We start from the raw sequence: 15,257 nt of genomic DNA on the forward strand, positions 1-15,257 counted from the left end.
ATAGTTCCAGGGGAAAATGTAAAATCGATTTGTAGAAATCTACATATGTTTAAGGCCACTGCTATGTTTGATCAATGTGTCTGTGGCCTCCCTGAAATAATACTTCTCCTGTAGTTCATATACACAATCCCCCTGCTCCCCTTTTCTGTGTACAAGATTCCACTGGCCTCACCTTGGTGCTTTCAGCGTGTTATCCTGACCCCTGAAACGCTCCAGAAACATTTCATAAAAGTTGCACAAGAAATCCAGTTAGTTTTGCTGCTTTTCTAGGATGGGAGCACCTTTTCAGTACTATTTTCTGGTTCTCTGTTTTTAGATTGATACCCATTCAGGAACCACTGTGCTCTTAATACCCGGGAAGAAAAAGAATATAACATATGTTTACTCAGAATGGTCCTGATTTGGTGCATTTAGGTTTTATCCCAAAACAAGGCAAAGAGTGGAACTGATGTTCTGGAAGTGGATTTTATCGACCAGTTTTTAGCATGTTTTTTTTTTTAGAAGACTACTTCTGTTTCCATGTATTTTGCCAATAAACTTTTGTTCCAGAACTTCAGTTCCATTCTTTGCCTTGTTTTAGACTGTATTGTTTTTGTGGAACCTCGAGGTGACCCATTTGGTACACTTGGGTTTTATTGCATCATGTCAAAATGTTTTATTTCAATAATCTGTTGCAAGTGGATCAAAATAAAATGAAAATAAAGCTTGAAACCATGAGAGAACTTATAGATGAAAATTTTAGTGCTTGCTGTTTTTGTTTTTTGATTTGTCTCATCTGCTTTCCTGATAGACTTCACCTTTCTTAACATGCACTACTTGCTCATAGCTAATGCCTATCAATCTCTGTATTTGTTTATTAAGTATCAGGAGGTCAGAAGACCTGGTGCCTGATTAAGCAAAGTTCTTTAGCAACTCTTCAGACCAGCATAGGTTAATCTTTACAAGTGGTATATATCTCATCATGACCAGCAGGTGGAGACTTAGACAAAACTTTGGAACTGTACATATCTTGTGACCCCCCTCCCTAATTACCTCAGTCTGCCAAATAGCCAAGCAGAACTAAGAACTATATACAGAAAACAAACAGGACTCCGAACAGGAGTATCAACAAATAAAAACAGGAAGGCTGTTGGAAAATGCAAAGGAACAAATGCAAATAGCAAACGTCCCCACAGCTCACCAGCCAAGCCACAGCTGCTGTTCTTAATCTCCCCAGCCCTAGAAAAGTACTAGAAACCGACCCAAAAATGAAAATCTGCATGCAAGAACACGACAATAGACAGGGTGGGGTCCTATGCTGGTCTGGAGAGGCTAAAAGAAAGTAAATTAGGAGGTAAGAACCTAATTTCTCCTTATTTACCTGTAGTGGAGGTTTTCCGTAGACAGCAGGATAAGTCCACCACATACTGCAGTCAATGGCACAGTTGGATGATTACACACGAGTGCATGGCTGACTCATCCTGCTTGTTCACAGAGAAATGTAGTTTCATAAGCAGAGTTTGATTGAAATAGCTCTGAAACCTGGAAATTGTGGCCTTGACTTCCTCCTCCTGGTACAGTTTTCCCAGTGTTTCCTCCTCATCACTCCATTCTGTGTCAGTTCCCTGTTATTGATAACTGTTTATAATAGCAGAATTCTGACTATTAAAACTGAATCCTGGTTTCTGAGGTGTGTAGTCCGCGTGTGTTTTTTCCCCTCTACAGATTGACACCTGATCACCAGCCATTTTTTTTCTCTTGTCTCCTCAGCCACCTCAGTTTAAGTTGGACCCTCGCCTGGCTCGCCTCCTGGGGATTCATACTCAGACCCGTCCAGTGATTATCCAGGCACTCTGGCAGTACATAAAGACCCACAAACTGCAGGACCCTCATGAGAGAGAATTTGTGATCTGTGACAAATACCTTCAGCAGGTGTGAACAGCTTTTACTGTATTGCATGTCTCATACTAACAGTAGGTCTGAGCTGAGATATTTATTTAGTTGTATAGTCCTGTCTTTAAAAAAAACATTGGGTTAATAAAAATATAGTTTAACAAATCACACATCAGTGATTAAAATAGGGTCATAAAACTAAGTCAAATTATAAACTAGTGAAATCAAGAGGAAAACTAAATAGCTTACCTGCCACCCCAGCACTGTACACTCCATCTCTGTGGATGACAGTGAGAACATTTCTTTTCTGATCATCAGCTCCTTCTCTTGCCTTATATCCTTTATGTAATATACTAGTCTTTAAGCCTGTTACATTAACGGGCGCTAGAATATGTGTGTGTGTGTGTGTGTCTGTATTTATTTCTTTCTCTCTCTCTCCTTAGCCTATTTCTATATTTCTTTCTTTCTGTCTTTCTTTTTCCTCGGCTGTCCACCACCACCCCTTGCCTGCTCCCTCTGTCCATTCTCCCTTCCTTTTTTTTCCCCTGTGTCTACCACCACCTCTTCACTGCTCCCCTTATCCAGCAGCAGCCCTTCTCCCTTTATTTAACTCCCCCCTGTCCAGCAGCACCTCTTTCCTGCTACCCTTGTACAGCAGTAGGCCTCCCTTCCTTTTTCTGCCGCCCCTGTCCATCAGCACCTCTTTTCTACTCCCCCTGTCCAGCAGTAGGCCTCCCTTCCTTCCCCCCCCGTCCATCAGCACCTCTTCCCCTGTCCAGCAGTACCTCTTTTCTGTTCCCCCTGTCCAGCAGTAGGCCTCCCTTCCTTTTTCTGCCCCCCCCCCATCCATCAGCACCTCTTTTCTACTCCCCCTGTCCAGCAGTAGGCCTCCCTTCCTTTTTTTGACCCTCTCCCCCGTCCATCAGCACCTCTTCCCCTGTCCAGCAGTACCTCTTTTCTGTTCCCCCTGTCCAGCAGTAGGCTTTCCTTCCTTTTTTTGCCCCCCCTGTCCATCAGCACCTCTTCCCATGTCCAGCAGCAACCCTTACCTTCACCGACATCCGCCTGAAGCCGACACCGCCAACTCTGCCCTCAGCCTCTGCGGCCTGCTCTGACTCCCTCCTTGCCGTCGCTTGCCATCCCCCCCCCCGGGGGAAGCTTGGTGCGTTTTGGCCTCCTGTGTGCGGCCTGTGGTCCCCGGCCCATTCGAGAGAGGAGCCGCGGCGGGCGGGTGAGCAGACAAGAGGGAAGATGCTGGCAGGTGCGCCTGTGCCCCCCCCCCCCTCCGAATCAGTGGCAGCAGTGAGGCGATACTCTGGCGGTGAGTGACGGCGAAGGGGGAGTTGCTCCGTGTTCGAAAATCGAATTCGGCATGTAGGCACACCTCACGGCGCCAGGACTCACAAAGTTTCAAGAGCGCATTCGCGCTCTAGGGTTTTATTATTATAGATACCTCAAAATCTCTCTTCTATAACCTCATAAACTTTTCTAGCACCTTCCTATGTTAGCCTCTACTTGTTACATCTTGTCAGCCTTTCTCTCTTTTTTGGAAATTAGTCATGCAAGTGACGGTTTTTGTCTTAGATTCCACTCCTCTCCAGCTATTCCTATGTTAACCAGTCTCCACCTGCCTTGATCTGATTTCTGGATCTCTCTTGCAGATATTTGAATCCCAGCGAATGAAGTTTTCAGAGATCCCTCAAAGGCTGCATGCACTACTCATGCCTCCTGAACCTATTATCATCAATCATGTGATAAGGTCAGCATCATGCACTACTGCTTCCTAGTTTATATTCAGCCTGCAGTGATCGGGGGTGGGTGGGTGGGTGTTTTTTAATGATGACCACTGCAAGTTTTTCTAGACTCAGCTATTTAGTGCTGGTGATGAATATCTAGATCAGGGGTGTCCAACCTGCGGCCCAGTGAAGTATTTAGTGCGGCCCCGGTCGAGGGTGATGCAGTGTTTTCCTTTGCTGCCCCTGGGTGTTAACCGTGTTGCCGGCTCCCTCTTGTGTCTTACGGCAGCGTTTGTTTGTGCGGCCCCAGAAACAATTTTTTTGGCCAGTGCGGCCCAGTGAAGCCAAAAGGTTGGACACCCCTGATCTAGATCTTCGGTGATTGCCCAAAGTTATCCAAGCTAGCTAGGACAGCTTTATCTGCAACCTCACTTGTCCAAATAGCATTGCCCAAATAATGTCTGACTCTGCCTTTGCTTTACCTCCACATGGCCTAGATCAGGGGTAGGCAATTCCGGTCCTCGAGAGCCACAGGCAGATCATGTTTTCAAGATATCCACAATGAATATGTATGAGATGGATTTGCATGCACTGCCTCCGTGAGATGAAAATCTGACCTGCCTGCGGCTCTCGAGGACCGGAATTGCCTACCGCTGGCCTAGATAGTGCAGAGGTGCTCTGACAGAATAATGTGGCACTGTCTGGTTAAATCTGGCCAAAAGCAGGTCAGCGGACATTCCTATCCTTTTAATTCCTGCTGAATACTGACTGCACTGTGTTTCTGATGCAGTATTTATAAGTGCTAGTATAGTGCAGACCATTGGTGTGAAAACTTGTCCTGGAACACTTTCTAACCTTATCTGTTCTTTCTGCGGCTTGCCTAGTGTTGATCCAAATGACCAGAAGAAAACTGCCTGTTACGACATAGATGTGGAAGTGGATGACACACTCAAGACCCAGATGAACTCCTTTCTGCTCTCTACAGCTAGTCAGCAGGAAATAGCTGCTCTTGATAACAAGGTAGGAGCAATGATCCCTCAGCCCAGCTCTGTTCGTCATTATGCTGTGACTATCATCAGCTATGCTCTGAACTGCTGAAAAGATTTGTGATCCCATGAGCATATCAGCAGAGTTGGAGATATTCACAGATGTATGCCAACACATGAAGCATGCCAACGCATGAAGCATGATTCCAAATCTGGCTTTACAACTTAATAATCACACTTATATACACAACCATCACCATGAATAGTGTGTGATCCTGATTTACGACTTAGCAATTTTATTCAACCACTCTTGGATCATCGGATAATGATGCAGTAATCCTTTACATCTTCTTAAGGAAAAATTGCTTAAATAGTCATTGATCCGTTTCTTAGTGTTTTATTTTTAATTTTATTATCTTTTTTATCCTTACTTATAATGTTTAAAACTCTTAACTAAGGCACTTATCTTGTCAAAGCACTGAAGCGACCGGATGCGGGCATGTGGTATTAAATGGGGACGGCCTTGATGCAGCCCAAGGGGTGAAACATATTCACAGGACTCCCCAGCCAACAGCTACAACTAAGAGCCACAATTTAAAAGATAAGTGCCTTAGTTAAGAGCTTTAACCATTATAAGTAACCAAGCTGGACGGCCCTGAAGGGAGCAAGTGCATTTTAGCAAGTAAGGAAGAGAGGGAACATGATCGTGGGACAAAGGGAGAAAGTGTGGTGGGGGGAGAATTTGGAACAAAGGCAGGGAGGGGGGCATGAACTCGGGACACAGAAGGAAGGGAAGGGAGCTTGAACATGGGACACAGAAGGGAGGGAGGAAGGAAGCACTAATGGGAGAATTGTTGGACATGAGTGTGTGAGTGAGAGGGAAAGAGATGGTGCACATGGGAAAGGAAGAAAGAGGAAAATTGTTGGGCATAGAGAGAGAGAGAATTGAGGTAGAGGTGCATGGGGAAGAGAAGGATGAGAGGGAAAAATGTTGGTTATGGTGGTGGAGAGGGAACAGATGGACAGATTTAAGGGGATGCAAGGGGGAGGAATGTTGGACATAGTGATGGAGGGAGAAATTGGCATGGTGATAGAAGGAGAAATGGGCATGGGGCTGGTGGGCAGTGGTGAAAAATGCTGCACATGATCCGAGGGATGAGAGATGGAGAAATGTTGGATGTGGCAGTAGAGGGAGTGGTAGAGATGCACCCTGGATCTCTCTCTCTTTCCCCACTCCCTTTGTAGCAAGGGAGGAGATGAAAGACAGATGAACAGTGAGAGAGAGGTAGACATGTTGCCAATAGGGGTGGAGGAGAGAAGAAGAAAAGTTGGACTTTTGAGGGACAGAGAGAGATGTTGGTTGGGGAAAGGAATGAGGACCGGAGGAGAGGAGCATGCAGGAGTCAAAAAGAAAGAAATATTGGATGCACAGTCAGAAGGAAGTGCAACCATAGACTCATGAAATCACCAGACAACAATGGTAGGAAAAATTATTATTATTTTTTTTTTTAATTTTTATTAATTTTCAAAACCAATTCAAAGTGTCAGGAATTATACAGACATTAATAAACAAATAAATTATTATATTTTTAATTTAGTGATCGAAATGTGTTAGTTTTGAGAATTTATATCTGCTGTCTATATTTTGCACTATATTTGTCTATTTTTCTATAGTTGTTACTGAGATGACATTGCATATTTTAGTCATCTACCTTGACCTCTGTGGAAAAAAAAGAATATAAATGATAATTAACATTTTCTCTGCGTACAGTGTGCTTTGTGTTTTTTTAATTTTGTAGTTACCAATATATTAATAAGGTTATATTCTGTATATATGAAAAATGAATAGAAGAAATTGCATTACAATTAGTACTATTATGGGGTGGGCTCCAGGGTGGAGCTTGGGCAGGGTACGCAGTTGATATTTGTTAGACTTAGGGGGTACTTGGCTTGAAAAAGTTGATAAACTCTGATCTAGGGGATGATCCCATGGTTCTGCGCTTACTCAAACCTGTGGCTTTACTGGATCTCATTTCTGAATTCCTTCAAGAGCTGAATTTGGACTCCCAGCAGGTTCCTTCCACCATCTCCTCTCTAATGAGTTGTGTGAGAGTTTAATCTTCTGGCAGAGCATAAATGCTCAAACCGCCTCCACCCACATCATGGGCTGGAAAAACTTCGGTATAGAATAAACTATTGCCACTATGCTAATCTTAGTATGGGACTGAGATGTTAAACAGCAAAACTAATCATTGTGTTATGAGGCTTTTTCTTCCAGTTACAGTATACATACAAATGCATTAAAACAGACATCTTCACACATTAACATTAACATTTACAAACAGCCTCTTTTACAAGCCGCGCTGGCGGCCCCGAAGCCCATAGAGATTTAAAGGGCTTCGGGGCTGTTGCCGCTCTGCTTTGTAAAAGAGGCCGAAAATTTATCAATAAAATACTTTAAATATATTTCTACTTTCATAAATTACCAAAAGCCTCCTGAAAAAAATAAGTCTTCAGAGCTTTTCAAAAAGAAAGAAACAAAGGAATCTGATGTATTGCATCTGGAAGAGCATTCCCACATCTTTGCATCTTTCTTATCACAATGGCAGATCCATGAGACGATAGAAACAATTAACCAGCTAAAGACGCAGAGAGAGTTCATGTTAAGCTTTGCTCGAGATCCCCAGGGCTTCATCAATGACTGGCTGCAATCCCAGTGCCGAGACCTCAAGGTAAAGGAGTTTGGTTGGGTGTTAGGTACTTCCTGAACATCCAACTTTTTGTCTTTGTCTTCTCCCATCTGTGGAAGGCAATAAGTGGCTGTAAGTGGGAGGAGCACTTAAAAGGCTGAGCATATGGATCCTATATAATAAAAGCTTACCGGCACATACGCTGTTAAAACAGTGTGATCTCTGCCGCTGTGGTGTGTGATCCATGGCCGTGTTCCATTTTAGAACCTGGCGGCAGGGAACATTCTGGCTACTCCCGCCCTCACTCACCAACCGGAAGCGCAGGCAAGCTCTCTCCCTGCTGGCGTCCTTGGCAGGGAACACACCTCCTGCCCTCGCTCACCGCTGTCGCTGATCCTCCTCTTCAGAGCAGCCTGCGATCGTGGCCGGCTTTAAAGTACCTCGCAGGCCACTCTCCAACCTCAGTAGCACTTTCCCTCTGACGCACGTCAGAGGGAACGTGCTACCGAGTTGGAGAGCAGCCTGCGAGGTTCGCTAAAGCCGGCCACCACGATTGCAGGCTGCTTGAAGAGGAGCAGGCCAGAAGATGGAGGGAGGGTAAGAAGGGGATCAAGCCAGGGGGAGAGGGGAAGGGGTGTGCTGGGGGAGACAGAAGGGGCCATGGAGAGATAGGGAGAGGGAAAGGGGGCTGCTTTGGGGGGGAGGTGTGCTGGGGACAGACAGCTTTGCTCTGGGGGAAAGACAGAAGGGGCCATGGAGAGACAGGGAGAGGGAAAAAGGGGGCTGCTTTGGGGGGGAGGGGTGTGCTTGGGGCAAACAGCTTTGCTCTGGGGGGGAAGACAGAAGGGGCCATGGAGAGACAGGGAGAGGGAAAGGGGGCTGCTTTGGGGGGAGGGGTGTGCTTGGGGCAAACAGCTTTGCTCTGGGGGGGAAGACAGAAGAGGGCCATGGAGAGACAGTTAGGGAGAAGGAAAGGGGGCTGCTTTGGGGGGAGGTGTGTGCTGGGGGCAGACAGCTTTGCTCGGGGGGAGGGGGAAAGACAGAAGGACACAGACAGCGGCCAAGGAGAGAGAGATAAAGAAACACAGGCAGACACATCTATTCTAGCACCCGTTAATGTAACAGGCTTAAAGACTAGTCCAGCAGAATAAGAACTTTTGAAATAAATGAACAAACCTGGTGCAAGAATAACTTATTCATTCATCAGTATTACTCATTTCCAGACCATGACAGATGTTGTTGGAAACCCAGAAGAGGAACGCCGAGCTGAATTCTATTTCCAGCCCTGGGCTCAGGAGGCTGTTTGCAGATACTTTTACTCAAAGGTAGGCAAGGAGGTGATGCGTTGTTACAGTCAGTACAAACTAAGCTGTAGAAGACATCACTGACAGCTTTGGGTAACTTACAGAAGGGTTCTTATTACCTGCCATCATTAGGGACTTCTCATGTGAAAGAAATGTGGGAAATGGAATAAGGAAGCACAGAACCAACAACACATCTGAGAGTGACAGTCTCAAAGATGTAGTCACACCTCACTAAGGGGCAAATTCTCTAAGCTCTGACACCACAGTAAAAAAAAAAAAAAAAAAATACCATGGTGAGAACGATTTTTGTTTTACTGGTGATTCTCAGCACAATAGCATGCAAATTATATGCATGTTATGTGTGCGGAAAATCGCCGGTAAAGGAGGGGTGAAGCAGTGCTTAGAAGAAAAATGGCTAATACGGTTCATCCTCCTGCCTACTTGCCTGTCAAAAAAAACCCCAGCCCCTGCTCTCCCTGCCTGAACCGGCAAGCAGGGAGAGCACAGGCTGCTTTTTTTATGGGTGCAGCTGTTGTGTGTGCACAACACACACACAAGAGCTGCACCTATTAAAAAAATAACCCACCCCAACAGCAAGCGCACCCCCCACCACACCAAGCCTGGTGGTCTATTGACCATCCATCCCTCTGAGCCACCCCCCGGTACCCTTCTCACAGCCTTCCACCATACCACGCCTGGTGGTCTAGTGAGCCGTACCACCCTCTGTACCTTTTTTAGAAGACCAGCAAGAGGATTGCTCACTCCCTCCCGCCAGCAGGCCTGTCTCTTCACAATGGTGGGCCTTCCCCTTCCCAATTTATCCTGGAATGCACTGGGAGGGGCCTAAGGCCCTGATAGGCCCAGACACCTAAGACCCCCTCCTATGGGAGGGATCTTCGGCACCTGGCCTATCAGAGTCTTAGGCCTCTCCCTCCCAGTGCATCCCAGGGAACATGGGGAAGGAGCCTAGGGCCTTAATTGGCCCAGGTGCCTAAGGCCCCTCCCTTGCAAGGGGTCTTAGGTACCTGGACCATTCAGAGCCTTAGGCCCCTCCCTGGTGCATCCCAAGATGTACCAGGAAGGGGTAGGCCCGCTATTTTGAAGAGGCAGGTCTGCCGGCTGGAGGGAGTAAACATCCCTCCAGCCAGCCTTCTATAAAAGGTATGGGGGAGGGGGGGGACCCCCCTCTAGACCACCAGGATTGTTGTAGTAGAGTCTGTTGGGGGGGAGGGACCACTAGACTTGGTTTGGTGGAAGGATGTCGGAGGGGGATCTTGCTGTCAAGGGGGGACCATGACCCTGTGGCAGGAGGGAGTGGAATCCCTCCTGCCAATCTTCCACATGTGGCAGGGGATGGCAATGGTGGGGGAGGGCATTAGACCAGCCTTTTTTAGGCTGCATTTAGAAGGATTTGTGGCCATTTGTGGTGGCGGGTCTGAGCTGCCAGTAAATATCAGCCTTGATTCCTCAAATGGAGGGCCGTTCCTTTTTGAGATTCGCCTGGAGAGGTCATTTTAATATTAATTACCTTGCTATACTACAGTTTTAATATTAGTGACCTCATTGTAATCCATTTTAATAGAAAGCACGGAAAAGACCATGGTGAGCTGTTTTAATAATCAGGTAGTAAAATATGTGCATTTAATTGTGGTTTAGCACCATCATTAAATACACAATGACTTTAGAGAATCCAGCTCTAACTTTGTTTAGATTTAGAGTTATTTTCAGGGCTGTATGAATGCTATCATAAAAAGTACCAAAAAATTAGCATGCCATCTAGTAAAATCAACAGCTATCTATGTAAATGTGCACACATACCCTGCCCCACTGCAGAAAAAGTACATTCTGAGATGGGGCTGTGTGTATGTGATGAAAACTTGCACTGGTGCTTCCTGTGCTGTTCTTCTGTCCAGGGGTGGGGGAGGGGGGAGGAAAACCTGCCTGTGTTGTCCCTGGAATGTGTAGAATGTTTTTGTAAAGTCGTTCAGTCTGTCAACTGAAAGAAACTGATTGCTGCTTCTGCAGGTTCAGCAGAGGCGGCAGGAGCTGGAACAAGCACTAGGAATCCGCAACACATAATCCAGAAGACGTTGCAGGAACAGAGCATTGAATCTCTCCTATTCCAATTTAAGGACTCATGGCGGCAGCTGCTCTATGCACTTTCACAGCAGCTACCTGAATGGATAATCATGTATATTGACTCATGGCCACAGGCTATGGTGATGAAACACTTGAGCTTTGAAGGAGGAGTCCACAGCTTCTTTCTGTGCCACTGCGAGTAACGAGTATGTGTTAGTTGCACCACTTCTCAGTCATTGCCTTTCCAGCCTCAACACCTGTCCTTGTTCTTGTTGCACTGCCCCAGTTCAATATTCAAAATTAAGCAAATGATTTTAATAGGAACTAGGCTGGCGATTCACTACCACACAGAAATAACTGAATTTTTTTCTTTTGTCTGTAACTATGAATTTAGCTTTTACATCATACAATGCTCAGTGACCATCCCACTTTTTATCTAGAACATTCCTGTGAGGGCTGTTCATTGAAGTAGATGCTCCTGGGTAACCCTTCAGATTCAAGCTTCTGAGACAGAGTGGTAACCCTGGATGCAGGAACTGCATCCAGGCATGAATATGGCAGGTGTCTGGGGAGTGCTTGCAGTGCCCCTTAACCTCTTTCAGTGCTGCTGTGTACAGATTGGAACATTTCTACAATTAATTTATAGTGAGGTGCCACAAAGGGCGAAAGAGAACCAGGGCCTTGCTTTGAAGTATATGCCTCTCCTTCCCAGGTGGCATGCTGGGAACTTTTTAGTCTGCAGAAGAAAGTCAGAGGGAACAGACCTTTGGTATATCTTTTTTTATTTGTGACCCAGAGGAGTTAGCTTTTTAGTTTGGTATATATTTTGCATAGTTTTCCAACACATGTATGATAGTTGTGTAGTATTTGTGGTGCCCGTGTAAGTATGGAAACTGTTGGTGTCTTCTGACAAGACCATTCTAAACCTGAAGAGGTTAATGCTTTCTAAGATAAATGCCATAGAGGTTTGGGGGTAAGGGGAGTTTGGTGGACAAAGAGCGTAGTATTCTGATGTCTTGGATTAGGACTGGGAACTGTTGGGTTCATCTTGGGGAAACTGCTTACCTGCTGCATATTTATCATCAGGAATGGGAAGAGAAAAATGGCACTCTAACCCCCCTCTCCACCCTCAAAGTTCTTTTTAGAACAAAGGCTTGTCAGCATTCCAGCACAAGAAATGACCCCCATACAAGGAAAGAGATGCAGTGATTGTCACCTGTTTTGCACAAGAGGGAATACCCCTTTGGGGTGCTGAGGATGGAAGGGAAAAGAGCTGAATTAAGATTTGTGATGGCTTTTCTGGTCATTATTCAAACTATATGCTGTTTTGGGGTGGTAGACGCTCGGCACATATCCTGGGCTAACCAAGCCCATCTTGGAAATTCTAAAGACTGTCCCTCTTTTGATATAATACGAAACTTGTTTTTTCTGTGATTAGGCTCTTGAGACATCTCGCCCCTTACGGCTTGCTCTGGGAAACTTCAGTGCTGACTCTTCCAAGACTGACAAGTTCTGTGATTTTCATTACAAATGTGTTGTATTGATATATCTGAATTCTTTCTTCTGGGTCCAGTTCTGACACATTCATGGTGTTGTGTGCTGTAACCTTCTTTAGCACTTGGAGATCCCAGGTTCGCAGGCAGGCTTTTACATAGGTGTGCTGCCAAGTCACCCACAGGAATAGAATGGGGCACCTCTGCATTTAGCATGCACTTCTTGGCAGTGCAGGTTTGTAAAAGGACCCTTTAGTCTCTTCCTGCTCAGCAAATTCCCCAAGTGAGCCTATTTTTCTGCATCCTCAGGAGACCTATGATGGAGCGCTCTCTCAGCAGAATAACTGTTTTTATTAATGGAACATTATGATTTTTGATGGACCAAATTTTTTTGTACTGTATCTTTGTAGATTGCACCCAGTTTTTAATAAAAACATCTTCAGGATGAAGGCTGTTTTGTATACCTATACAAGAAAAACCCTGTTAGCTTTAATGACAAGTTATTTTATCAACAAAGATAAATTCCTGTATTAAAATGGATTACTTAATTTCAGATCCTTTCATGGCTTAACTTGCTTCTGATTTGGTGGGCATTTTAATTGCTAAAAGGTGTCTATGATGAAAAATGGCCTTTATTTTTTAGGTTTACTTCACTGGGCTTATTCAGAAGAATGGAACACAAAATACATTTTTTTCCATTTCACCTGGAGTGCATGTATGTGTAGTATGTATGTACATATACAGTGATTTCCCTTGTTATTGCGCTGAATAGTTTTGGATCATTTAATAACATGTAATATTGGACAAAGATCCTGAGTAAACATATAACAGTTTTTACATTATTACAGCATTTAATTAAGAAACAAAGAGACCCTTTTACTAAAGTTTAGCATGCTAAATGCTGAGCATCCTCTTTTTTTACCTATGGGCTATGCTCCCTCTAACATGAGCTCATGAGCAATCACTCATACTTTTTGTGAGCGTTGTTCACAGATTTCAAATGTTCGCTCATGCACGGGGTCACTCTGCTTTGGCACACTTTTGGCTGTGCCGGTCCTCTGCTGTAGTCACTAATGTCTCTTTCAAAATGGCTGCTGAGACTTAATGTGGCTGTCTCATGAGATTTGTGGAAGTATCATAAGGCTGCCGTATGAAATCTCTATAGAAAAAAGGGGGGTAAATGGATGGTACAAAGTGAAATTTAATGAAGATTTTTAGTACTTTGTCAGTGGGCACTACAGCTTACTTCCAGCTTACAAAATGTTAAAGTCAAAAAATTCTTTAAGATCAAAAAATTTATGGGAAGATCTTTTTCCTCAGACATATATATGTATAAACCGAGGAAGGATGCATCATAATACCATAGGAAGTCAGATCATAGAACCTCCTATAACATATATGTTATTTCAGATCCACATCCTTTAACCTATATTTAATCATTTACATCCATCCCTTCTTCCTAAACCTTAATGAGAAATAAATGTTCAAACCTCTAAAACATGATTTCTTATGTATCTAAAACTACTGCAGTGCAAAAACTGCTAGAGAACTAAATCCATGAGTTGAAACCACATTCCTTATCAGTAATTAATGTGACAATCCTATAATAAAACCCTAGAGCGCGCATGCGCTCTTGAAACTTTGTGATCCCTGCCGCTGTGATTTCTGATCCGTGGCCGCGTTCCATTTTAGAACGCGGAGGCAGGGATCATTCTGGCCACTCCCCTCCTCCCGCCCTCACTCACCAACCCGAAGCAAGCTCGAACACACCTCCCGCCCTTGCTCACTGCTGCTGCCGCCGCCGTTGATCCTCCTCTTCGGGGCAGCCTTTGATCGTGGCCGGCTTTGGCGGGCCTCGCGGGCCGCTTTCCGGCCTCGGTGGCACGTTCCCTCTGACGCACAGGATCGCGGCGGGGTGAGCATGCTTCCGGGTTGGGGAGCGGCCTGCAAGGTTTGCTGGGGCTGGCCACCACGATCGCGGCCTGCTTTGAAGAGGAGCAGGCTAGAAGACACCAGGATGGAGGGGAGGGTAAGCAGGGGGATCAATACAGGGGGCCAGAGGGAAAGGGGGCTACTTTGTGAGGAGGGGTGTGCTGAGGGGAGACAGAAGGGGCCATGGAGAGAGAGGGAAAGGGGGCTGCTTTAGGGGGAGGGGTGTGCTTAGGGCAAACAGCTTTGCTCTGGGGGGGAGACAAGGGGCCATGGAGGGAGAGGGAAAGGGGGCTGCTTTGAGGGGAGGGGTGTGCTTAGGGCAAACAGTTTTGCTCTGGGGGGAGACAGAAGAGGGCCATGGAGAGACAGGGAGAGGGAAAGGGGGCTGCTTTGGGGGAGGTGTGTGCTGGGGGCAGACAGCTTTGCTCGGGGGGGAAACAAGGACACAGACAGCGGCCAAGGAGAGAGAGATAAAGAAACACAGACAAACAGACACATCTATTCTAGCACCGTTAATGTAACGGCTTAAAGACTAGTACTGTATAAGCCTAAAAATTTCTATTGCAAAAATGTCTAGAAGACCTCATAGACTAAAGAAAAGCAACACTTATCTTCTGTGGGCCAAGCCATATCCAGCACTGTTTTAAGATGGAACTCCCAATACCACCTTATTTAAGGGTGTTTCAGTCTACTCAGGATCTTCTTGGGGGGATTGAAAAAGACTGTGTTCACTCTCACATATGAAGTTTGTTTTCACAGGGTAGCCGCGACCAGCGGTCTCAAGGCCTTTCGCCTCGGTGAAGTCTCGGCAGCCATTTTGAAAGAAACAGCGGCAGCTACAGCAAAGGACTGGAGGGTAGAGCGAGCACTTAAACCACCAAGGGCTGGGGGAGAGAGAAAGGTCATACACTGGTGGGTGGGAGGCAAGAGAGGGACAGATGCATTGGAAGCAGAGAGAAAGAGGGAGGTAGATGCTCTTGGAGGTGGGGAAGAAGAGAGAGAGGGAGGCAGACAGATGGAAGTGGGGAGGAGAGAAAGGGGGGCATCCAGACACTAATGGAAGAAGAAAGAGGGGAAGAAGCTGGTTGGAACAGGGGAGAAAAGAGGAACAGATGCTGGATGGAAATGAGCAGGAGAGGGGACTGATGCTGGTTAAAAGGAGGGG

The 15,257-nt window shown here is 45.7% G+C and overlaps 1 protein-coding gene across 2 annotated transcripts in view; it reads left to right on the forward strand.

Annotated features, from left to right (window-relative positions):
- SMARCD1 (SWI/SNF related, matrix associated, actin dependent regulator of chromatin, subfamily d, member 1) overlaps nucleotides 1–12,720 on the forward strand; it is a 43,320-nt gene extending 30,600 nt beyond the window's left edge. For both annotated transcript variants that reach the window (XM_033936982.1, XM_033936983.1), the window contains exons 8-13: nucleotides 1,750–1,911; nucleotides 3,534–3,631; nucleotides 4,493–4,628; nucleotides 7,204–7,326; nucleotides 8,508–8,609; nucleotides 10,614–12,720. In XM_033936982.1, the coding sequence (XP_033792873.1) occupies nucleotides 1,750–1,911; nucleotides 3,534–3,631; nucleotides 4,493–4,628; nucleotides 7,204–7,326; nucleotides 8,508–8,609; nucleotides 10,614–10,667 (675 nt within the window). In that variant the 3' untranslated portion in view covers nucleotides 10,668–12,720. The remainder of the gene's footprint in view (nucleotides 1–1,749; nucleotides 1,912–3,533; nucleotides 3,632–4,492; nucleotides 4,629–7,203; nucleotides 7,327–8,507; nucleotides 8,610–10,613) is intronic.
- Nucleotides 12,721–15,257: the final 2,537 nt, after the last annotated feature.

Source organism: Geotrypetes seraphini, chromosome 3, assembly GCF_902459505.1.
Source record: "Geotrypetes seraphini chromosome 3, aGeoSer1.1, whole genome shotgun sequence".
NCBI classification, from domain to species: domain Eukaryota; kingdom Metazoa; phylum Chordata; class Amphibia; order Gymnophiona; family Dermophiidae; genus Geotrypetes; species Geotrypetes seraphini.